The sequence below is a fragment of the Typopeltis vanoorti genome, chromosome 13 (assembly GCF_054136105.1).
Source record: "Typopeltis vanoorti isolate ZY-2024b chromosome 13, IOZ_Tvanoo_1.0, whole genome shotgun sequence".
Lineage (NCBI taxonomy): Eukaryota > Metazoa > Arthropoda > Arachnida > Uropygi > Thelyphonidae > Typopeltis > Typopeltis vanoorti.
This window is the reverse complement of record NC_143561.1, coordinates 116,908,319-116,932,786: the sequence shown is the minus strand read 5'-3', so window position 1 is coordinate 116,932,786 and position 24,468 is coordinate 116,908,319. Positions and strand designations below refer to the sequence as shown.

The 24,468-nt window shown below is 34.8% G+C and overlaps 1 protein-coding gene across 4 annotated transcripts in view; it reads left to right on the top strand.

The window, feature by feature from the left end:
• PolA1 (DNA polymerase alpha catalytic subunit) overlaps positions 1 to 24,468 on the top strand; it is a 561,406-nt gene that overhangs the window by 163,293 nt on the left and 373,645 nt on the right. For all 4 annotated transcript variants that reach the window (XM_090402430.1, XM_090402431.1, XM_090402428.1 and 1 more), the window contains exon 8: positions 866 to 1,067. In XM_090402430.1, coding sequence (XP_090258556.1) covers positions 866 to 1,067 — 202 coding nt within the window. The remainder of the gene's footprint in view (positions 1 to 865; positions 1,068 to 24,468) is intronic.

The following is a 24,468-nucleotide window of genomic DNA, read 5'->3' as shown; positions in this document are numbered from 1 at the left end:
ACAAAAACAGCCAGTTACCTGTCAGGTTTGTTTGCTGGCTTGCTGTGTATATAATAGGTTTCTTATTCTTAGTTCTTTCAAAATCCAAAGTTTACAAATTCATCTTTTTGTTTTTAACTTTTTTGTCATTGGTTTAAATTTGTCTGTCTTCATTTATTTTGTACATTTGTTGTTATCTTGTATCCACCACTTTAAATTGCATACCGTCTTGGCTCCAATGAAGTCTTTAGTCAAGTTTTCACCATCCTTACCTTCAAAATGCAGGTATGTTAATTAATTAATATCCTTCATTTTAAACCTTATTAAATTCAACTGTTTAAGCCTGGTCATTAAAAAAAAAGGATCTGCTCCATTATCAAAAGTAGCTTATCTTTTCTTTCATATTATAAACATTTTAGGAACATCATGATTTTTGGTAATATCAAGTATTAATAGAGAAAATTGCAACATGTGAAAAATTTTAAAATATAATTCTTGTCATATTATCTGACTTTATATTTATACTTATATTTATAATACATTCTTAGAGAAAATGAGACTTCTTGAAAGAGATTTATTTTTCTGCATCCTTCATATAATGCTTAAACATACTACATGACAGGTGGCAGTATCATTATAGAGATGTTGACTATGTTAAGAGAGTTTGTTTATGAAGTACAGAAAATGCAGCCATAAAGAGTAAAACATAATGAGAATAGCAAAATTTGACCAGATTATCTATTTAATGAAGATTGCTTTGAAAGTGTTCCCCCTCCCACACACACACACATGCACACACACATCGTCTACAAAAAAAAAATGAATTATGCAAACAGTGTTACTTGATTTTATTTCATTTTCCTTATTTTATCTTTGATTTATTTAGATGTTAAACAAAGCTTTGATTTAAACAACTGTAACTTTGAGCCACAGTGTGATTCTTCACAACAAACAGTTTCTCATAACCACAACTTACATAATGCTGAATTAAACAAGCCAACAAACAAAAAAGAGTTAGATCGCCACCTGAAAGTAGATCAACCGCCTTTTGAAAAGATGGAAATAAATTCTTCTATACCGGAACAGAGGTGAGAACCAATTTAATGTTTTTCATATCATTTTTAAAAAAATTGGTAATGTAAAAAAGCTTATAAAAAAGACCAAATATACTTTTTTTTTTTTTTTTTAATTATAAATCTAGTTATTGGTAGTAGATTGAGGCACATCTGTTTTGAAGAAATAGCTGAAATGAAAAGTATGGAAATTTCTACATAGTTTTCATGCCGGTTTTTAGTGAAGTATCTGAGTAATATTTTTTTTTTTTTTTTTTTTTTGTTACAAAAAGGAAGGAACAATTTCAGTCTTATATGTAAAAATTAACGAAATCTCTAATATGTTATTCATTTTAATTAGAATTTAATTTAGACATGTTTAATATAAAAGCGTGCCCATGAGGTAGTGCATTGCATGAGTTATTGATTATTAGCACTGCTGAACAATAAGTCATTTTTTCATAATTTAGATAATAATAATAATAATAAATTAATTTACTGTAGATTTTTGTTTTATATGGGTGTGGGTTAGATTGAATTATTTAGTTGTAAGTAAACCTTTGTATTTTTGTTTAAATTTGATACTGTTCATATGATGCCAATATGTGGTAGAACAATGGCAGCCAAGATGTGCTTGTTTGGTGGCTGGAATTTGCATGATTTTGTTCAGTGCTCTGTGTGTGTGTGTGTGTGTGCGCTTGCACACAAGATGTAACGTTCTCTCTTTTTTTTTCCTGGCCTGTGTGTATATGTAAAACATTTTGTGGGCATGTTTCCAATCTTAGACTCAATGTGGGCAAATGTAATAGTTCTCATATTAATGTTCCCCTTTTTTTGTATAACTCATCATCATCAACCATTGTCGATCCACTGCTGGATGAAGGCCTTTCCAAGATTACTCCAAAACTGTCTATCCATGGCTCTCCTTTCCCATGTCACTCCTGCAAATCTAATGATATCATCCATCCACTGTGATTTAGGTCGGTGTCATAGTTGTTTTTACTCTCGGTTGTCCATCATTGATCTTGTCTTCGTGCAGTATGCTCAGCCCATTCCCACTTCAGATGTTTCACTCTTCCTTTGGTTTGATTTCTTATCCACATATTCCTTTTATGATACAGTTTTGTGATACCAAGCATACTTCTTTCCATACAAAATTGTGTTCTTAATTTTTGAATTTCCTTTGCATTTATTGTCCATGTTTCGCAGCATATGTCAATATAGGAAGAATACGTTGGTTAAAAACTTTTCTTTTCAGGCATAATGCTAGTTGGCTTTTGAATATTGAATGTAATTTTCCAAATGCTTCGTGCGTCTTTTAATTTCCTCCATGATATTTCTTTCCATTGATATCTGTTGTCCTAAGTATATGTAATGATCTATTTGTTTAATTTCATCATTATTGATTTATATTATTTCTGGTTAGACATAGCTATTGAACATAACTTGGGTCTTCTTTAGGTTTATCTTTAGTCCAGTTGTTTGCTAGCAATTTGGAGTTCTTGGATATGAACCTGTATAACCTACAAAATTGTACTATAACCTATGAAATTGTGAGCATAGGAGAGCTGTAGGTCTATAGCTCTTTGGATCTTCAGCAGGTTTAACCAGTTTCAGAATTCTTGTAGATAAACCAGTTTCAGTTTCAGAATAGACATAACTTTCGTTTGCCTCCATATGCTGGGTATTTTAGCAAATTTCCAACAAAAGTTGAAAAATTCTAACAACCATTCTGTTGCCTTTTCTCCCAGATTCCCTAGGATCTCGTTTCTCTCAGATCCATAAGCTAAAACTGTTTTGTATAAAGCTAGTTTAGTGTTTTGGCTAATTTCTGTCTTATTCCATATAAATTTATTCAATTGACTTCCTACCTTACCAGCTTTGTTAATTCTGCTGCAAATTTAGTTTTCCATCTTCACTAAAAATTGTGCCTAAGTAGCTGAAATGTTTTACTTGTTCCACAGGTTCTCCATTCACAATGCAGTTGATGTTTTCATTTTCATTGTCTTTGTCTTTTTAATGCTGATTTTCATAATAAATTGTAATAAATTTGATACCAAATTTATTACAATTTATTCAATTTAGCCAGGGAATCTTGCAGACTTGTACTGGATTTATTTAAAAATATAAATAACCATCTGCATAAAGTAAAGAGCTGAGATTAACATCTCCAATTTTTATATCAGGTTTAATACTGCTTTCCTTCATAATGTGATCCATATAGATGATGAATAAGAGTGGAGATAATGTACATCCTTGTCGCACACCTGACTTAACATCAAATGATCTTCCTGTACTTCCTTCAGTTTTAAGCTGATTTACAAGTCAAATAGACTATGTATTGTTTGTTAATGTCGTATTTACATCTTTAAACTGGAGTGGTTTGAACAGCTTTCATCTTGGCACCTTGTCATACGCCTTTTCCAGATCTACAAAATTTAAATACTGATCCTTGTTCTATTCCCATGATTTGTCAACTATTTGTCTTAAAGTGAAAATCTGATCCTGACAACCTCTGTTTGGCCTGAACCTAGCTTGTTCTTCTCCTGCACACTTTTTTTAGCCATTTCTCAGGAATTTCTTGTATAAATCTTACCAGGAACACTCAGTATAGAAATTCCTCTGTAATTCTCATATTCAGCTTTATTTCCTTTTTTTAGAGATGAGTACTATGAGCACTCTGCTCCAGTCATCTGGAAATCGACCCTGTGACCAGGCCTTCTGAATTATGCATCGTAGCCACTAAAACTTTTATAGCTCCATATTTTAGCATTTCTGGTTGAATATCATCTATTCCAGCTGCCTTTCCCTATTTCAGGTTTGTGACAGCTTTTTCTGCTTCAAGTACAGATATATATTCCAGATGGCATTCCAGCTGAGTCTCTTCTACTATCATGCTGGTACTGCTTGTTTCATATATCAGTCTTTCAAAGTAATTATTTCATACCTCAAAATATTTTGATTCTCAGTTTTCATGGCCCCTTCATTATATCAAGTTCCTTTTACAGTACTCTTCTCTCCATTTTTGAGCTTCTTCAATAGTCTCCAGAATATTTTACCACATTCCTGATATTTATTTTCAATGATCTTACTAAAGTCTTCCCATGAGTTTTGTTTAGCTAATTTTACACAATGCTTTGCTTTCTTACATTTTCATCTGTATTCCCTAAGAGCACAAGGTGACTTACTTCAACATTCGATTTGATTTCTTCTTTTCCTTGATTACTAGATTCTAGCCTTGCAGATTACCTCACCACATGCATTTCTGGCTGAATCAATCAAAGGTTTCTTTAGGTTTTGCCTCTGAATCTCCAAGGCTTGGTTCTTGTTTTCAAACTCTTTCAGTTTTTCTTGACTAATGTTTTTTTATTTTAGTCTCCAGTTCACATCTGATAGCTGTTCAACTTTGATTCATTTCAAAAATTTGTTACACAACTTCTTTTCAATATGAAGTCCAATTTTATCCTGCTCAACACTAAATGCTGATCACATCCTATTTGAAATTCTCTGTACACCTTTCTGCCCTGAACCAATTGGAAAACATCACTCTGTCAACAATAATATAGTCAATGAGGCTTTTCTTATTCCTTGTATCTTCTCTCCACGTGAATTTATGCACATTTTTATGTTGGAATGTGGTGTTAGTAATAAATAGTCCATGTGCTGAGCAGAAATCTAGTAGGTACTTACCATCATTATTAGCTTTGATCTTTTCTTCAAATTTTCTCAAAACATTCTTATATGTCTGGTTATCATTGCCTAATCTGCTGGTTAGATCTCTAACGCGGACCAACTATTTCTTTTTTGCCTTCTCTAATGCCTCGAAAAATTCTTCCACCTCTTATTAGAACCTTCTGTGGGATGGGACCATAAGCACAAATAAGTCTCATTGTCCAGTTCTCCATCCTGATATTAATCCACATCATCTCTACATGATATTGCCTGCTATTCAAGATTATCTTCATGTTTAGTGTTTAATACTATAGTTACTCCTTTTCCCTGAATGTTATTTCCTGAATATAACATCTTGTATTTGTTGCTTAGAAAGATTTCACCTATTTTTGTCTTCTTTGTTTTAATAACACCTATTATGTCGATCTGGTACTTACCCAAGTCTTCTGCTAGTTCCATTTCTTTTCTACAGATGCTTCTTATGTCATGGTTTTGATCTCTGCTGATGTTGAGTTAGAGTTTATTCCTGTAGCCAACTTTTCACTGTTTGCCTTAGTTCTCTGACAAAAACAACAAGGGCCTTGTTGAACTGAGTGACGCCTTAGTATCATGAAATTCTGTCATGTTGTATCATCATTTTGAGTTATGGTTTAAACCAGTAAGAATACAGTTTGGTTGGCTAAATCTCAAATTGCCAGCCCATTCTTGTTTGTTCAGTATCCAAGTAGTTACTCAACAGAGTGCACCATGAGAAGATGAGGACTGGATATCAGGTCAGAAGCCCTGGTTGATTCTCTGCAGTCTGGCCATGTGGAGGTCTCCTCCCAGTTATCCAGCCTTGATCCTTAATCACCCCATAAAAAAAACTTATTTTGACAAATAATATATCCAGAATGCATAACAAAGTTGAATAATTTCGCTATATCCTGTGGAAATGCATTTGAAAGTAGACATAGTATCTTCAAGAGGAACATTAGTGAAGAGAGATTCTATATGAAATCTGATTATTATATTAGTGGGCTGTAGGGAAATAGTTTTCACTTTATCTAGAAAATATAAAGAATTTTTTATGAATGAATGGGAGTTTCCAATTTCAGTTTTTAATAAGCATGCTAAAAATTCAGCTACTTGACAATTGGACGAAGAGGAATATCTTTCTTATGTATCTTAGGTAAATCATAAAGCCTAGGTGTTTTAACAATAATAACCACCCAGTGTGTGCTATAAACACAAAATTTCTCTATTTACTGTCCCCCCCCCCCTTTCATGGTAACATAACAAAACAAATTACTCCCCTGTACTCTCCAACCAGTCCAATTCCTGAAACAGTTGAACTAACCAAACTCCTCCTAACACTTTCTACAAAAAAAGTCCACATGGTTAGTTTTCTGCTTTACTCGTCTGAAGAGGTTTTAACGTAACAAAATTGCTAGTACCCATCATCTTTGTTGCTGGCTTTCTGTATATATAATAGATGTTTTATTCTCATTTCTTTTGAAATTCAAAGTTTACAATTTCATTCTTTTGGTTTTAACTTTTTCATCGTTGGTTTTAAAATTTTTGTTTATCTTCATGTATTTTCTACACTTGTGTTATCTTGTACCCCACCACTTTAAATTGCATAACCTCTTGCTCCAGTCAAGTTGTTGTCAAGTTTTCACCATTATTACCTTCAAGACACAGGTATGTTAATTAATATCCTTCTTTTTAAGCCTTATTAAATTCAGCTGTTTTAACCTAGTCATTAAAAGGGGTCTGCTCCATAGCTAGAAATGCCTTATCTCTTCTATCATAAGTTGTAAGTTTTTCTCTGGTGTCTCCATCAAGGCTTTCAACTTCATCTTGTAATGAGTTAAGTTTTCTGAGTTGCCTGTTAGTGGGGCTGTAATCCAAATTTTGTGTGTCGATCAATCTCTTAATAAAAGAATAATTTTTCTTATATAATTTTCAGTATCATCAGTATGTCTGCATCCACCAGCATTATAACTCGAATGGTTTCAGTGTTAGGTGTCTAGAGAGAGCTTCACGGAGAGTGTGGAAGCACAAATTCAGGTAAACTTATTGTACTGTTTCTTCTAGACACAAAGTGCATTGGTAAGAAACTAGTCTTATGTGAAAATATTTTGCTGCCTGATGTGAAAGAGGCAAAGCTCTTAATCAGCTGAACCTAAATAAGAATTAGGGTGGATGCAGCTGAGATTGTATGAAGGCACTCATGAGTTGAGTGAGTGTGGAATGACCAGCAGATGCAGAATATTGAAAAGGATAATCAGTTCAGGAAGTAAAGGCAGTTGTGGGAGGGGGGGGGGCTTAAAAGGATGCTACAGTTTCTCTATACTGATGTGAGGAGCATCAGGAACGAGGAGGATAAAAAGAGTTAATAAATGTTAATTTGATCTTAAGATTAAATTAAGATCAAATTAATACTTGTTAACTCTCTCTTTATGTAACAATAGATGGTTAGTTAGGACTTTGTGTTTAGGACTCTAGTTAGAACTTTGTGTTGCCTACCAATTTTAAACTGTTCTCATTATTAATTAATTGTTACACTTTGCATAATGTGACAAGCTGTTTTGTGCTCTGAAGATGCTGGGTATAATACTAGTGAAATATCAACAAACAAGTAAATAACTATTAATTATTTTCTTATTATTCTTGTGAATTAAAAACCATTAAATAATCTAATCATTCAAGGCAATATGAGTAAACAAGACTTATGCTTACGTGATTTTGAAATCGTCTAAATACATCCCTCATCTTCAGCAGTATATGTTACCTACAACTACTTGCACAACCATCAAAGTGTTAAGGCATTGTTTATAGAAGAACTTTAGCATTAAGCTTGAATCATTTGAGCACTACAAGGTTTGGTGAGCAAATAAGAGGAATGGAGTGTTTTTACAGGATGGTGTTAATTCTGAAGCACAAGCTTTTAGTACATCATCTGGAAGGAGATTATCATGTAGAACTTAGTAGTGTCAAGATTATTGATTACCTTTGGCAGTAGATCATAGGAAGCATGTTTATGGATATTTCTTCATATAGTAAGAGCAAATTTACCGTGGTTGCCTAAATAAAAGTTGGAGGAAAAGAGTTATGCCAAGAAGTCTGTCTTATCTTTAGGTGAAGTCACCATTGTACCACAAGGAAGACATAGAGATGGAAACTTGGAAGGTTAGATGTTATGTCTAACTGCAGTGGCAAGGGGCTAATTAAGAACTATTGAACAGAAGACAAACTTGTGGCATTTGGCCTTTATGAGATTTACTTTGGATTTGTTGATTGTTTGCCATTTTTATGGGCTTAAGTGTAAGCTGAGCGAGGAGCTGGAGTGTTTGACTTGAGCCAATTTATGCTGAAGTTTTGTTGTGAACCACATTGACATTTTGGAGAACCAGGGCTTGAATAGATCTAGGGTTCTGAGTGTTGCAGGTCTTGTTAGAATGCATTCATTCTAACAAGAACAGTTTTAGTTATTTGATTAGCACAAGTGCTTAGATAAGAAGAGTGAAAACCATAGTCTGGTCATCAGAAAGAAACATAAAAATCCTGAGAGTTATCCCATTTGTCACATTTTTTATTGTAATATGAAGTTGAGATTGGCTGGGAGAAAGTTGATCTATAGAAAAATAAACATTGATAAGGTTGTGGTGGCATTGCCAAGAGAAGAACTAACATTGATAGTGTATTGAGAGGGAGAGCTAATTAAGAAGCCAATTCCAGATACTGAAAGATTGTTGAGGATTATCCTAGCAGGAAGATGAATGATTTGTGTTAGTTGATTATTGAGAGCAATAAGTTACATTTCTCTTGCAGCTTGATCAGTGAGATTAGAGAAGAGGAGTCAGCTTGAATTATGGAAATTGAAATCTCCAAGGAAGATTATCTCACTATTTTGTTAATTAAACTTCATGTGATCACCTTTCAGAAATAATAAAAAAAGGTCAGTAATCAGATTTAGGCAAATTATAAAGACAGCAGATGTAGAATCCTACATATAAATATTTCTTTTTTGCAGAACTCATGAAAAATTTTCATAAAAATTATTGAATAATATCGGATAAGAAATTATCTGATAAGAAAGCATGCTATTAGAAATATAAAAAAAAAAAAGTTTTAACATGAATGTTCTAGAAATAAGTTAGTTTAATAAAAAAAAAAAAGTTATTCCCTAAGTGCACTAATCTGAATGAGAAATCTGAGCTTTCATGTTTAAATGAATCTTAAAGTGTCTATGCTCTTCCAGACATTCTCTTGTTGTTCTGTATACTTTTCAGTACTACTTTTGTCAGTAGTAGTTCCATTAACTTTTGTCATTTAAAAAAATCTAATGTATGATGTTTACTCATATTGGTAAGTGAAAGTAATTATTATTACATTTATTTACCGATTTGAGTAGTATTACATATTATATTGTGCATTAATATTACTATATTACAAGTCATCTGGTGAGTCATGTCGCTAGCAACAGTAGGGACCATCCCAATACACAGTTTTGCTAAAGTATTTTCTCCATTCACTGAAGATTCTTTTCAGAAACTCCATCTAATAGATGTTATAAATGTTTGTCTACTCTGAGTAATCCCTCAGAGTTTTTGTGTGGAACCCTAGGGTTCAACAGAACACAGTTTCAGAAATGCTAGTATACAGGCTTATATTCAGCTTGGTAATCTGTAGCAAGGAATGTCAGAGCTGACAAAAGCATATGTTCTACACTACTTATTGAAGACATTGTACGTGATATAATTAGGAAAACTGACATGGACTGTACTCACAGAGTATAACAATTGTGATTTGTGGAGGAATAAAAAATTTTGGTATTGGATGTCATTGATCTAACAGATAAGCTTAGGTGTTGATGGTTATTCATTACTTATTTTACGTCTTGGGAAACACTCATCACAAGAGGTCCCACCTTACATTCCAGGCCACCTACTACTGCCCTTAGAGGGTGCTCCACCTAGATAGGACTTTAGTGTCACCCACGTGGTTGGGCTTAGTATTATAAGTTTTTGTGTGTATGTTACATTAATTGTTTTTGTAATCCCCGTAGATGTCCTAGTGACTAGGACGAAATATAGGAAGTATTAAATGCTATTTTAATTCTTTTTGAGTGTGCAAATAGTCCGCGCGGTTAGCCTAGTGACTATGCACTTCGCAACCATATGCCTGGGGAAGGAGTGTCCTAGGTTCGATTCCCATCGGTGACGTGAGGAGCTGAAGGATCTTCCTCAGCCATAGCCAAGTTAGCCAGTCTTGGGCGTGGACAGCAGGGTTTTTTCCCCAGTTTATTCTGGGGTTTTTCATCCCGCAAAAAGCAGGCAAATTGGCCTTGAGAACTTAACACTACAGGCCATAGGATATACCGGGGCATAGGGCTTGACCACCTTATCCTGTAAATGGATTGAGGTCCGATGATTAATGGACCCCTCGACACCGCAAGGTAAAAGAGGGTATAAAGAAGAAGATAAAGAAGAAGACAACACCAAACAATTTTAGCTGGAGATAGGAAGTTAGTAATGATGTACATTTTTCATGTAGTACTATCATATCCTGTACACCCCTTGAGGGTACATGGCAGGAATTTGATGATGATGATATGATGAACAATTTTAGCAAAAGATGTTTTATTAATTGCTTATATTTCGCTGACTTTCAAATCATCATTATCATCATCATCAGAGCATGACACAGCTAGTATATGTGACAGTGAGTAAGTGAAACAATATACACTTGGTCATCGACTTCCGTTCTGGCTGACAAGTCGTAAGTCGATCTGGTCATATGTCGGCCATATATTTATTAACAGATGATATTAACTTTTTATCATCTTTATAATTTATTTTTATAATCTTTTAAATTTATAATTAGTATATTGTACATAATGTGAAAAATAATACTGTACATACTGTACTGTAAACACAATAGTACAATCTAAAATTAATGTAAAAATTAATACAAATGAAATTTACAAAATCAATTTTTAACCTTTGCTTGTGCTGGGTTGTGGATCATCAGGATCATGTTCTTGGATTGAGGTAGAAGTAGAATTTTAATTAATACACCACATGCAACAGATGCTTGAAAGCGACTGAGTGTATATGAGAGATTGAGAGATAGTTATCGTACGCGCAGCTGCCTGATTTTTGATTAATTTATTCATTAATTTATTATTATTATTATTTTTTTTTTTTGTGATCGTAAGTCACATAGGTCGTAAGTGGACGACCAGGTGTAATTGTAATGGACAAAAGATCTAAAGTCCTATTTTTGGTGCCCTCTAATGTTATTAAAAAAAAAAAAAAAAAAAAAACATTACAGCTATGTGGAAGTTGCTCTTACAATAACAGTCTCCCAAATTTTTTGCAAAATAATGCAACCATATTTGTTTAGGTTAGGAGAATTCTTCAAAGCCATGGCTGACTCAAAAAAATAATCTTTCATATCTATAACAGCTTCTAAATAGCACATTTGTTTTCTTCCATCTAATCCTATGTGAAGGGTTATCCAACGTGTGGTCTGCTAGTCCTGACTTGTCATAGTAATAGTAGCAAATATATTTTTTATGTTCTTCCAGGCAGATGTTAACTGATCTTCCTGTTTGCTCATAGTAGGCGAAATCACAGTCACAGGGAACTTCATACACCACAGGGTGTGCTAGAGGGTGAAGTTTATCCTTAGGTGAGCAGATCAGTTATTACGAATCAAGATTATAAAAGAAAAATGCAACATCTCCTATGTGATGATTCTATGTACCAAATTATGGATCGTGATCCCACTGTTTCAAAAGAAAAAAGTCTGAAAATTACTGAAAAAAGTGACTTCCTGGCCAAAAGAAATCGTCAAAAAAAATTAACCCAGTTCATGGTAAACCGCGGCGTATGTATGGATCACCAAAAATCCACAAACCTAATATCCTTCTATGCCCCATAGTTGATAACATAGATAGTCCCACGTATAAACTGGCCCAACATTTAGCCAAGTCACTTGCCCCCCCCCTACTGGCAACTCCCCTACTTTTGTAAAAAATTCAGTCCATTTCAAAACACTAGTAAATGACATCCTTAAAAATTCAGACATAATGGTTAGCTCATATGTCACCTCTTTATTTACCAATGTACCACTAATAGACACCCTTGATTTGATTAAGACTAAATTTCCCCCCTGATATCTCTGAATTGTTCAAATTTACTGTATATGTAGGTTACTTTACATGGAGAGGAAAAATCTGCAAACAGATTAATGGTACTGCTATGGGTTCCCCCTCTCACACCCTCTTTAGCAAACTTTTACATGGAACACTTTGAAAACAAAGTACTTACCACAGCTACATACAGGCCACTGTGGTTATGCTATGTAGATGATATGTTTGCCATTTGGTCCCATGGACAAGACATTTTGGATGCTGTTGTCACCTACCTAAACAGCCAACACCCTGAAATCTATGTCACAGTAAAAATAATCAAATAACTGTTTACCATTTCTTGACACATTAGTCCCCTGCCTTCCAGATGGATCACTATATTTTTCCATTTACAGAAAGCCAACACGCACACGCGCGCACACACACACACACACACACACACAGAGAGAGAGAGAGAGAGAGAGAGGAAGGTACCTACATAAACAATCACATCATCATCCAGTTCAACAGTTATGGCATTTTAAAAACACTTACACTGAGCCAGAGCCATTTGTTCTAATGATACAACTCTGTCCACAGAACTGAAATATCTGCGCTATACGTTCTTGGCCAATAGCTACAATCCCTACAAAATAGATAAAATACTCCATAGCCCCATTACTCCTCTCTCCCTTAATATATAGGAACACAACACTACCATTTCTATTCCCTATGTCAGAGGCACATCAGAAAAGATAGCCAATGTACTGATGAAACACGGCCTTCTCACTACATTCGAACCTCATGTTAAACTACAACTCTGATCCGCTCACCTAAGGATAAACTTCACCCTCTCCTAAGTTTCCATTTGACTTGAAAAACTGTGTATTGTATTCCTAAGTAAATGCATGAGATGTTAGACTGTTTCAGAGGTTAGCAATGAAGGAGAAATTTGTCCTGTGGGTTTGGAGTTGAACTGTGAGAGGTTGATTGGCTGCTGCATGTGTTTGATGTTTGGATGGAATCGATAGAGGATGGGGACTGAACAGCAACAGCCACAGAAGTATTAATACAAAAAGAAAGTAATATCTTTATATAACAGACAGTGGAAACTTGAACGCCTCTGTGAAACTATGAAAGTGAGTGGAATGTATTAGTGAGAGAGAGATCATCAACCAATTTTTTTTTTTTGTGTGTGTGTGTGTGTGTGTGTTTGTGTTTGCATTTCCCTCCTACCCTACCAGGAAGTAATTTATTCCTACATGCTCCAATGCATATATTACATGTAGTTTCCAAGTACTGATTTAACATTTACATTTCCAATTTTGTATCAGTATTCATATTTACATTTCCAATTTTGTATTAATATTCATATTTACATTTTTACATCTATATGTACATATTTCGACTTTTACATTCATATTTATATTTTTACATATATTTACACTATATAATTCATACAATATCAGTAATTTATGTTACTTTACAACGACTGGTAGTTGATCTTATTCGCAAATTTAATTAGTTCTGAGTAATACTTTTCGATAAGTTTCTGTTTTGACACTGGCCACTTGTCTCCAGAAGTAATGACGTTGCATTAGGGGCATCTGTATGGAGTCCAGTCGTAAAGTATGTGGTCAACAGTCTGTTGAAGTTGTGAACTACAAATACATGATGGTAATTCCATGATATGGAATCTGTGTAAGTAGTGTCTTAGTTTTCCATGTCCCGTTAGTAGCATGGTTAAACCTGAAGAAATGGCGTGTTTTTTCAGCCGGAGTCTGCTTCTGATGCTAGGAAAGAATTCTTTTGTTGATGATCCTTTTTTTGTTTTCCATTCTTCTTCCCACAAGTCTAGGCTTCTTTCTTCTGCCAAGTGTTTTTATAGCAGATTTTGAGTACTTTTGATAACTTGTTTCTAGCCACTTCTTTAGCCATCCGCTCTCTCGTTTCTTGCAACCCCAGTATGTGCGTTCATCCAGCAGAACTTGAGTTCCCATCCCGATAGAGTGAGATTCCAAACCAGCTTTCTTGTCTGTTCTATTAACACTATATGGTTGTTCTGGTTTTTTATGCTGTCACTGTAAATTGTTGCTATCTTTTGATGAGAGGTGTTGACTTCTAATTCCTGGAGATATATAAGTGAATGAAATATAGCAAGTTGTTTTGCATGGTTGTTGGAACAGAGAGGATGCAGTCTAGAGCAGCATTCTTGTATATTGGACTGCCTGTTATATGCAACGAAAGAACAGCTGACATTCCCTCCAATTTTGCTTCCGGCAGTGTATATATATGAAATTCGTCACTTTCAGAGCTTTCCTTCTCCTTAATATTTATTTTCTTTGCTGGTTGAGGCCACTTACTGTAGTGAAGCGGACATTCGTAGCAATTTGGATCAATGTTAGAATTTTCGTTATATTTTCCGGAAGTGACTTCGTATATTAGAGATAATTCTTGTATTTTCAGGCAGATCAGTGTTAGAGCTGCAATAACACAAGCTGCTTCAAAAGATATTTTCCTGTATCCTTTAATTATACATATGGCTATAAGGCGTTGAACTCTATTTAGCTTTTGTCGATTTTTCTTTGATTTTTGTGAATGTTTCCAGGCAGGTGCAGCATAAGATATTAATGGTAGTATAGCTCCTGTATATATTGTTTGCAGTGCTTGTTGGCCTAATCCCCACTTAATCCTTGCCGGCTTTGCTAGAAGGTTTACAATTTGTAAGCTTTTTTCGGCAACATATGAGATGTGCTTGTTGAAGGTAAATCTTTCATCTATTATTACCCCTAGGTATTTTAGCTCACTGGCTACCTCGAGAACTTCTCCGTTTAGGAAGACTGTAACAGGTTTTTTACATGCGATGTGAAGCACTTTAGACTTGCTGCTATTGAATGTAACTTTCTTCTCGCATGCCCACTCTGCAATTTTAAAGAGTTCTTTGTTGGCCCTTACTTCTATTTGTAAGCCTTCGTGTCCCTGAATCATTATCATCGCATCATGGGCAAAAGCTTTGACTTTTGTTTCAATAGTGAAGGGAAGGCTTAATAGCGAGTCATACTGGATGTTCCTGAAGCCTGGTCCACAGCAGGAGCCTTGAAGGCAGCCTCGTTTGACTTTTTTCGTTACAGCTGTGGTTTTTAATAGCATGGTTGCTCTTCTGTCTGTAAAATAATTTTTTGAGATCGAGTAAGTTTTTTGGACATTTTAAATCTCTTAATTGATTGATTATGGCTGGCCACCATGCAGCATCGAAAGCGCCTTGTTCGTCGGGTGAAATCAGTAATATGTCTTTTTTTTTTGCTGTAAACTGTTTTCTGTGAACTCTTTTACCTCCATAATTGCATCTACTGTGCTAGATTGAGGTCTAAATGCATATTGATTGCTACTTAATAGGTTTTTTTGAGTAGAGATAGTGCATTATTCAGTTTATCAGATGTTTTCTAGCACCTTACCATCAAGTTTATGAGATTAATTGGTCTGTATTTGCTAATTTTGTCAGATGTTTATTTTCCTGGTTTTATTATGGATATAATTTTAGAACGTTTCAATTTTAAAGGAAATCATCCTCTTTTTTAGGCATTCGTTGTAAACTGTTGTTATGAATTCGGGGAATTCAACAAATTCTCTTAGTGCTGGTTATTCCATCCTCTCCAGGAGTTTTACTTGGATCCATTGATCTTAATACTGACTCGATTTCTTCATCATCATCATCAAATTCCTGCCATGTACCCCTCAAGGGGGTGTACAGGATATGATAGTACTACATGAAAAATTCGATTTCTTTAGTTGTAAATAAGTCGTCGTTAGGAGTATCTATGTCTGTTTTCATTCTTTGTAGGTTTTGTGGATTTCTTCGTCTGTTGATTTATCGTCATCTGGAATAAACTTGTTGATAACAATAGCTGTGGTTTCTGCTAAGTTTTTAGCGTAGGTGCCATCTGTTTTCTTAATGGTTGATAATAAAGATGTTGACTTATTCTTGTTTGCTGCTAATTTATATATGCAATTCTAAGGATTCGATATGGTTGAAATAGTACAGAATTTTTTCCATGATTCTGTTTTTGCATTTGTAATTTTGGACTGATAGATGTATTTGGCTTTATAGTAGTTCTGTCTTCTGCTCTCTCTTAAATCTTGGTTATTGTATGTTCTTTGATATAATCATCCGAGTGAGTTAACACATTTTCTTAGGAGTGTTAATTCGGCATTCCACCAAGGTACTGATTTTCTTCCTTCGATTTTTAGCTTCTTGGTCATTCTGAGTGTTTGGTCACTGGATTTTTTCAGACCTGATGAAAGCACATAAGTAAGGAAGTCTATATCGGTTTGTTCTGATGCCCAGATGGCTAGGTTCTTGTCTAAGCTGAGCTGTTGTTTGCTGATCCCATTAAAGTGATGTTTTGAGATTAGGAATTTTTATTCCTAATCTCAGAACAACACGGTTTTTAATACTTTAGCAAATATCTCTAGATTGGTTTTATTGGTGAAGTACTTGATGTTAATGCGATGGTTTGTGTTATATATTCCTTGTATATTTTTATTATTGATATTAAAACTTAATATGCGATGATCAGAACAGCTTTCCTCTTCTTCGCATTTCCATTGCCAGTGTCAGATCAATGAAGCTGCTTCCTCTGGTATTCTCAAATGATAGTGTTACTGTCGTCGTTTAGTATGTGTAAGGAGTTTGATGCTATGAACTCTTCCAAATTTTTACCTCTATTGTTTGTATTCTCGTTAAACCATAAAACCGAATTGGCGTTGCTATCTATTCCCATAATTAAGCCGTGGTTGATGGTAAATGATTATTAAATTATTTAAGGAATTTACAACGTATACTGGAATATTAATTAAAATAAATTTTAATAATACCTCCTATATTTCGGCAATGTCACATTGAACATACAACTATGACACATGCATGCAGGCACTACAAAAAGCAAATGAAGCAGAAGAGAGAAAATTACTGTTGTTCCTAGCGTTTTTCACCAATACAGCCACTCTGGGCTTGCAGACCATACTCTGGATGCCTGCCACAGAATACATTGGAAGAAAGCCACTTTAATGCACTGCAGCAAATTTAAATATGAAAGTTGTTCATGGAATCAGCCTCAGCTCTAAAAAACTTTCCAAACCCCAACATATTTGGGTGCATGAGACTGCCCCAAATTTGGAAAGCTTACATCTTGAGAACTTCAGCCCAACAGCCAAGACAACCCAATATAGCTCACTAAGGGGCACCTTTAGTACTCTTGGAACAACAGTAGTTTTTTCTCTTCTGCTTCGTTTGCTTTTTGTAGTGCCTGTGTGCACGTGTCATATTTGTATGTTCCCATGAAGATGGCAATATGACATTGCCGAAATATAGGAGGATTTATTAAAGTTTCTTTTAATTAATATTCCAGTATACGTTATAAATTCCTTAAATAATTTAATAGTCGTCTGTTACCAACGTATAAGCCTATTTACAAAAATGGTTGATGGTAAAATCCACGATGTTGTCCATTTTTTCTAAGTCAGTGTGATATGTCAGTGTGATAGTTTAGATACATACTTGCAGGAAAAGTTTTAATTCCTCTGTACTTAATTTCAATAAGTACCGAGTCCTCATTGCTGTGCTGAGAAATTAATATTACTTCAACTTCAGGGTTGACCACGAGTATTGCAGCTCTCTTTCTTTCAGATCCTTTGGAAAATATTTTATAATTTCTTGGAAAGCTGCATATTTTGTTGTTGATGTTGTAGGGTTTTGTATTAATGCCAGTCCCATATTTTTTCTATTTATGAGTTCTGTTAAGTTATTGACCACCTTGATAGAGCGTTGTAGATTTATTTGAAGAGATGCCAGGAAAGTAGTGCTGTTTCTACAAGCTTTATTATTGCTTTCCATAATCTATGTTTTGAATTTTGAGCTGTCTGTAGTAGTTGTATGTCGGGCAGTCTTTGCTTAGTGCCATGTGTTTGCAGTCGTTTTTGGTTTTGTATGCTTGTTTGATTTTGGCAATTTATACAATTCATCTCGGACTTATTTCGTGGGCACTCGCTGAACTTATGTTCTTTAGAGCAGAATGGACAGGTGGTTTTTTCCCTGCAGTCTCATGTATGACGGTGAAATTTATTGCAGTTAAAGCATCTCAGAATGCTTACATAGTCTGCATAATGGCAAATTCTCCATAGCATTTTAACACCAGTTTTCAGCAGTTTGGTCTTCACCGTTGGATCAGCTTCTATAATCAGGTTTCTTTTGTTCCCTTTTTTATTTGTCATGATAAATTTCTGTGTCATCTTTGTGTCGCCGATGAAGAGTTCTTCGTTCTGCATGTGGATTGAATCTATTGCGTTGTTCGTATCATTTTCACTGGGAATATCATATATTATCAGAACCTTGGAAGATGTTTCTTACTGGGATTTGCTACTAACATGTCTTTGCATTCCTTAGATATTTCATTATGTAGCAAGTCTGTATCAGTCTTTTCTTTGGATTCAATTAACACTCCTCCATTATTAATACTTTTTATTTTTCTTGGGTCTATTTTTTCTTTTATAAGATTTTTGGTTTCTTTGCTGTTTAGTTTAGGTATATGTTTTACTATTAATTTATAGCAAGGATTGTTTTCGGATTCGTCTTTTTTTTTTTTTTTTTTTTTTAACGACTTGTGAGTATAGCTGAGTAGGCTGAGCTAAGTTAGCCTGTCCCTGGTTATTTGTGTTCTATCGATACATTAGTTGCATATTTCATTTTATTAAATACCTTCGTTAGTTTGCTCACTGCAGTTAGTATGTCCTTTTTAAAATCATTTCTTAGAATGCCGCTTACTTTGGCAACATTACCCAGCAGATCTAGGGCTTTTTCAAACTCTAATTCTCCCCATGCTGCCTTCTTAATGTTACTTAAAGTTGTGTGTTATAGCTTTCCTATTGAACTGCTATGCTTTCTAAGATACAAAGTTTAAGATAGTGTACTTACAGTTTTTCTGCTTGTTCCTAGAAGTAAATCTTCCATTGAATTAGGCTTCAGAGGATTGTTTCTTATGTCCTTTGTACCTCCCAGCGGCAGCAGTTGGGAAGTGGGGGAGGTGTTAGCCCTTACTGTAGCAGCTAATCCTATTATGACCGGGACGTTGTCTTTGAGATAGCTGAACAATAGATAGTCTGACGACAGCAGTATTCAGTTCAAAAAGATGGAATAAAATTTCAGTCATACATGCTTAGAACTATGAAACTATAGAGTAAGTGACTCCTGTTAGATAGATTACTGTACGAGCTATCAGTCGATACTGGATACATCCAGTTTTTCTGTTCAATACCGCACAGAAGCAAGGTAAAAGCAGGAGCAATTTCAGGTGAGTCCGAGCTTTGTGTGTGTGTGTCCCTTCCATGAAAGGTTATTTGTACTGTGGCTGGATTAAGAATTTTTTTTCCATTTTCTAATTTTTTTCTAATTTTTTAAATTTATTTTTGCATAGTCCTGAAACCCTTCTGTAGAGACCAAACATTGAACTTTCTCAAGCCATTTCAGGCCAGTAATAAGTGGTGGTGGTGGTGGTCTCACACTGGGGTCTGAAATTCATCTCTCACCTAAAAACAGTCACAAACATCCATGCCAGTAGTAGGATTTAAAGCCACAACCTGTTGTTGGAGAGTGGGTACACTAACTACTTAGCCAAACAGGCCAGCCTTTTCAGTATAGAATTCTGTGTATTTAGGGAGCTCTTAGGGGCACTACCCCAGATGTGAGAGAAGTATTCAATGGCCAGGCAGATTTGCGATTTGTATAGGGTTAGCCATTTGGAATGTAATACAAGAATTTTTTGGATGCAGAAGAGGAAATTTTTGTGATATGCTTATGCCCAGAGAGAGAGAGATTTGAGGTTAAAGTTGTCCCAAATTTTGTTTTGAAATTCAGAATTTAAGGGTAGTAGAGGTTAGAGTTCTACAGGTTGTGGTGATTTGTGTTTTTCATGTGACAAACCTTTGCCAGGTTTGTGACATGAAAAACACAAATCCCCTTCTGGAGTGCAATATGCTGTCATCAGCAAAACTGTGTACTGGGTTGGAAGTCAGCTGGAGTAGATTGTTTACATATAGAAGGAAGAGGGCAGATGAAAGAACAGAGCCTTGTGGGAATCCAGCATTAGTTGCATAGTTGGAAGATAAGGAGTCATTCACCGTCACTTGAAGTGAGTGTCCAGTCAGAAAGTTAGCTATCCAATTGCAGAAGTCATTGGGCATACTGAATGATGGGAGTTTACTTAATACACCTTTGTGCCAGACTTGGTCAGAAGCCATGAAAAAATCAAGGGCAACCATTTGATATTCGCCAAACCTTTCCATGGTGTTTGTCCAGAGATGAATGACATAGGTTAGTAGATCCCCTGACAGAATCCATGCTGTCTATCATTTATTAGATGAGAGTCTTGAAGGTGTCATAGAAGTTGGGTGTTGATGGTTTGTGTATGGTTTATATTGAACGAAATGAATACATTGATTTGATTCTAAAATTTATTTATTAAAAGTGATAACTGTTCATTTATTTATTCACGATATGGAAAACTTAGGTTTTCTCGTGCAGTTGAAACGTGCGAGATTTAATGTTTTCAAAGAAAGCACCACAACCTCAACACATGGTTGCTTGTTTGTCTCGCTTCATGACTGAAATGAAAATCGGAAGCATGATGTGTAGCAGAGCATGCATAGAGTGAAAAGAAAACTATAATACTGCTGTGAAAGAAATGAGGGGGGGGGATTTTTTGAACTTGATAGTAGATATTTATGAAGTCTTTCAAATAGAAAAAAAAAACATTTAAAAGTTATCAATTGCTATGTTGCAACAAAAGTGTAAGTTATACGGAGGAAATAATATATTTTGAATGCATTTAGAACGAGGTTGAAAGTTCATGCACTAATCTTTGATAACTCACCTGTGCTGAGTGATCAAATGAATTTCTGGAGCCTTGAATGTATGCATTACACATGAATGACTTGTGACCCTGACTTCCATACAAGGAATGTCCAGATTTCAGTCCAAGCATGGCTTCAACAGTCTTTCCTGTAATGTTGTACTTGATCTCCTTTCAGGCACAATCTTGCTGGATAAGAAGCAGCAGGATTATTTCTCACCTAGTTAGGGAACCTCCTGAAACAGATTTGATCATGTGTGCTATCTAGCCAGCTATATTGCTGTATCCATTATTGGAGGAGGTGCAGGCTGCCTAGCAAGGTCATGTCAAGCAAGGTTATACATGCATCTATGAAGAAAGGGAAGGGGCAGCAACCCAGAGACCCTGCTATGGAGTTGCAAGATGGCATCAGCTGCTTCATGCCTCCAGTAAAAATGGTGGTATTTCATCAGGTAATGAAAGTTATCAGAGAAGCTATGCTTATTAGCCAGCAGTATTTGCCTCACCAGAATCCTCATTTGTGGAAACAGGCCATATTGCGGGAAGGTGGGGTTGGCTTTATTTGGTGTGTGTGTGTGTATTAAAATATCTTAAATCCAATATTTTGTGTATAGTAAATGAGGCATTTTCATCGATAAACTGAGAGTAAAATTCAGTTCACCACAGATTTTCAAGAAATGTGTTATTCTTACTGCTCACTGGGTGTAGTAAAAGATGGCTTCCCCACCTCTCTTCCATTAATTTATTTAAGCAGAGAATGACACCCTCCCAGTTCAGTACAAGCAGTCCCCAGCAGTTGGAAGATATGCTAGATCTTCTAACCAATGACAGATTCATTTGCTGTAGCAGTTAGCAGATAGCTATGGTATTTCCATCTTTTATTTATTGTACTGTGTTTTATAGGGTTAAATAATGGAAGTAAAAAACCAAGTGAACAGTACACCCACTTATAAACATAATAAGATTGATCTTGAGATGAAATTAAATATCATTATGAATTATAAAGGGAACAAGGCATTGCAAGTGTATCATGACTTTAAGCTGGCTACGTTGACTGTGAATGCAATCGTTATGCTTGCATTAAAGAACATTTTAAATTATCTGGATTGTTGAAATTCACTATTATAAATGTTTTAGATTATTTTAAAGTTATGTTTTAATTGTACGATTTTCTTAATTTATTTTTGTCAGTTACCATGAACAATTTATTTAAAATTTTCCCTTTTCACACTTAACATTAGTTGCTATCAATTTCACAGGCTAATTCATCTTACATTTCGATTTATGGACAGTCCTCAGGAAAAGCCCATCTATATTGACGACTACCTATACAAGGCTATTTTCACGTCCACTTTTGTTGAAATTATGAGTGTTCTGTAGATCATAAGCTAATTCTCAATTACCTATCACTTTTGAAGCAAAGTCTTCTCAGAATAAGAGTTATTCTCCATTTTACTGTTGAGCCCACAGCTCATCATTCCACTTTGTCCATATTATTGATAATTATATCTGTGTACAGTTTTGGTGTTCTTTCTTTCTTCCATTTCACTGCAGATTGTCACTCAATATACTGATAATTTGGCTTCACGTTTGGGATTGCAGAAGAAGGAAGCTAGTTTAAATATTGGCTTATATGGAGTTTGTAACTGGTATTTTATAGCATTGCTTGACAGTATTAACAACACACCATAACAAATAATTTATTGAATTTACTGATTGAATCATATGTAACACTTCTTCTCACAAATTCTTGAAAACAGAAGTACTTTCCAACACATCCCACTGTCTTAGAGGGCTGCCAGAAGGAGCAAAAGCTGAAAATCTTTAATCCTAAGCATATAATTCCATTCTCCAAAGCCTTCAGTTCATTCTGTAGAAAAAGGATGTTTAAAATTTTCAGTTATTGTGGCATGCAAATCCTTGAAATTAATTAAAGCAATAGAACCATACCAGAATTACAATACTCAAGTAATGGTTAATGGACAGATGACCAAGAATTTTCCTGTTTTCGATGGAGCTCTTTGGGGAGACTTTTTGCCATCATATCTTTTTTTTTTATTATTACCCTTGACTTCATTTTAGTTCACAGGAAATGTGTATGAAATAACTTTCAATATTAAGATTCAACAGACTGAACCCTCTGCTTTGCAGATGATTTATAGACTGCCTAGATCCAGATAATGTGGGAAAAACATTGATTAGGTTGATAGTCAACAGCAGTAAAACTAAAGTCCTGAAGAAGAATGAAATGCTAATTAAACTGAATGATTCCATTACAAAGAAGCAAAAGATTTTAGTACCCTGATTTCTGTATCTATACTCTTATATATATATATATATATATAAAAAAAAAAAACACTTCACTTCCATAAAAGCCTAACTAATGTCTGAAAATCTAAACTCGTCTATGAAAAACAAAAATTTCATCTGTATACTAAACCACTAGTGAAGCCATATTTGCATATGGTTCCCAGACATGGGAAAACAGTATTATTCAACATGCAATTAATATCATCAGTAGTTTTGGAACAACATGTTTTAATGACTACTAGAATGCATGTGGGATGATTATGTTCCTAATACAGACATTCCTGAAGAAAGCTTGCATTGACTTCTAATAGAAACAATTCAAAGAAGTCAACTGAGGTGGTTGGAAGATGGTTAATTCGGAGAAGTTAAGCCAAATATTGTTTTAGAATGATTGTCTCCCCTTATCTTTGGTAAATTAACTGCAACCAGACTTGATGAGGTTAGGATGTGTTTCACTTTTGAAACAGATTGCAAAAATATCTAACGTGTTGCAGCCATATACAATTCAAATTCGAATATAACTCAAACTTTTTTCCTCAAAATTAAAGTTAAAAATCCTGGCATGAAATATATGCAGGGATTTTCAGAAAATAAAGTTTTTCAGGAAAAAACTTAATTAACGTTTATAATTAAATCCTCAGTATTCATTATAATTTATAAATGCTCACATTTATAAAATGAATGTATTTAAATTTTAATTATCAACGTTATTTACACGTCGACTACTCACCTTTATTATTCGATATATTTGAAGCTTTTAGTGACAATGTTTCTGTAATTAAATTAATTATTTCTGTCAAAATCATATTGCAAGCTCCCAAAATCCAGTTGCACAACAGTTCTAATGATAGTCTCTTAATCCATCCCCGTGCAATCCAAGGTTGAGCAGAAGTCAATGCTCTCATTCCCACATTTTCTTTACTGGTTGCTTCCATCTCTATGCATACGATTGGTGTGGTATTAAAAGATCGTGTGACATGACGACAAAGGCAAGCCAATGATTGTTGAGTCGAAATGCCAATTTTCTTCAACTGAATTCCAAAATATCTGAAACTGCCATAACATTCGTTATCTATTTCTTAAAGTTGTAAACTTTTTTTGTATGCAAATCTTTTTAATTTCTTTTTTCTTAAAGTAAAATCAGGGATGCGAGATATACGTGAGGGTGAGTTATATTTGAGTAAATATGGTAGTAAAATAAATAATGAACGTGGTTACGGTATATCAGTGTTTCCCAAAACGTGGTATTCTTATCCCCAGCGGTACTCAAGGGATCTATGGGGGTACAAGGCATGTTTTTTTATTTATATTCTTGTCATCATATTGCCAAAGAAAAGTGTGTGAGGTCTATTAAATAATAATTTTTTCAGTAACTAAAAAATCTAAAGGAAGTTTTAAACAACCTGCATCTATTGACTGACATCCATTA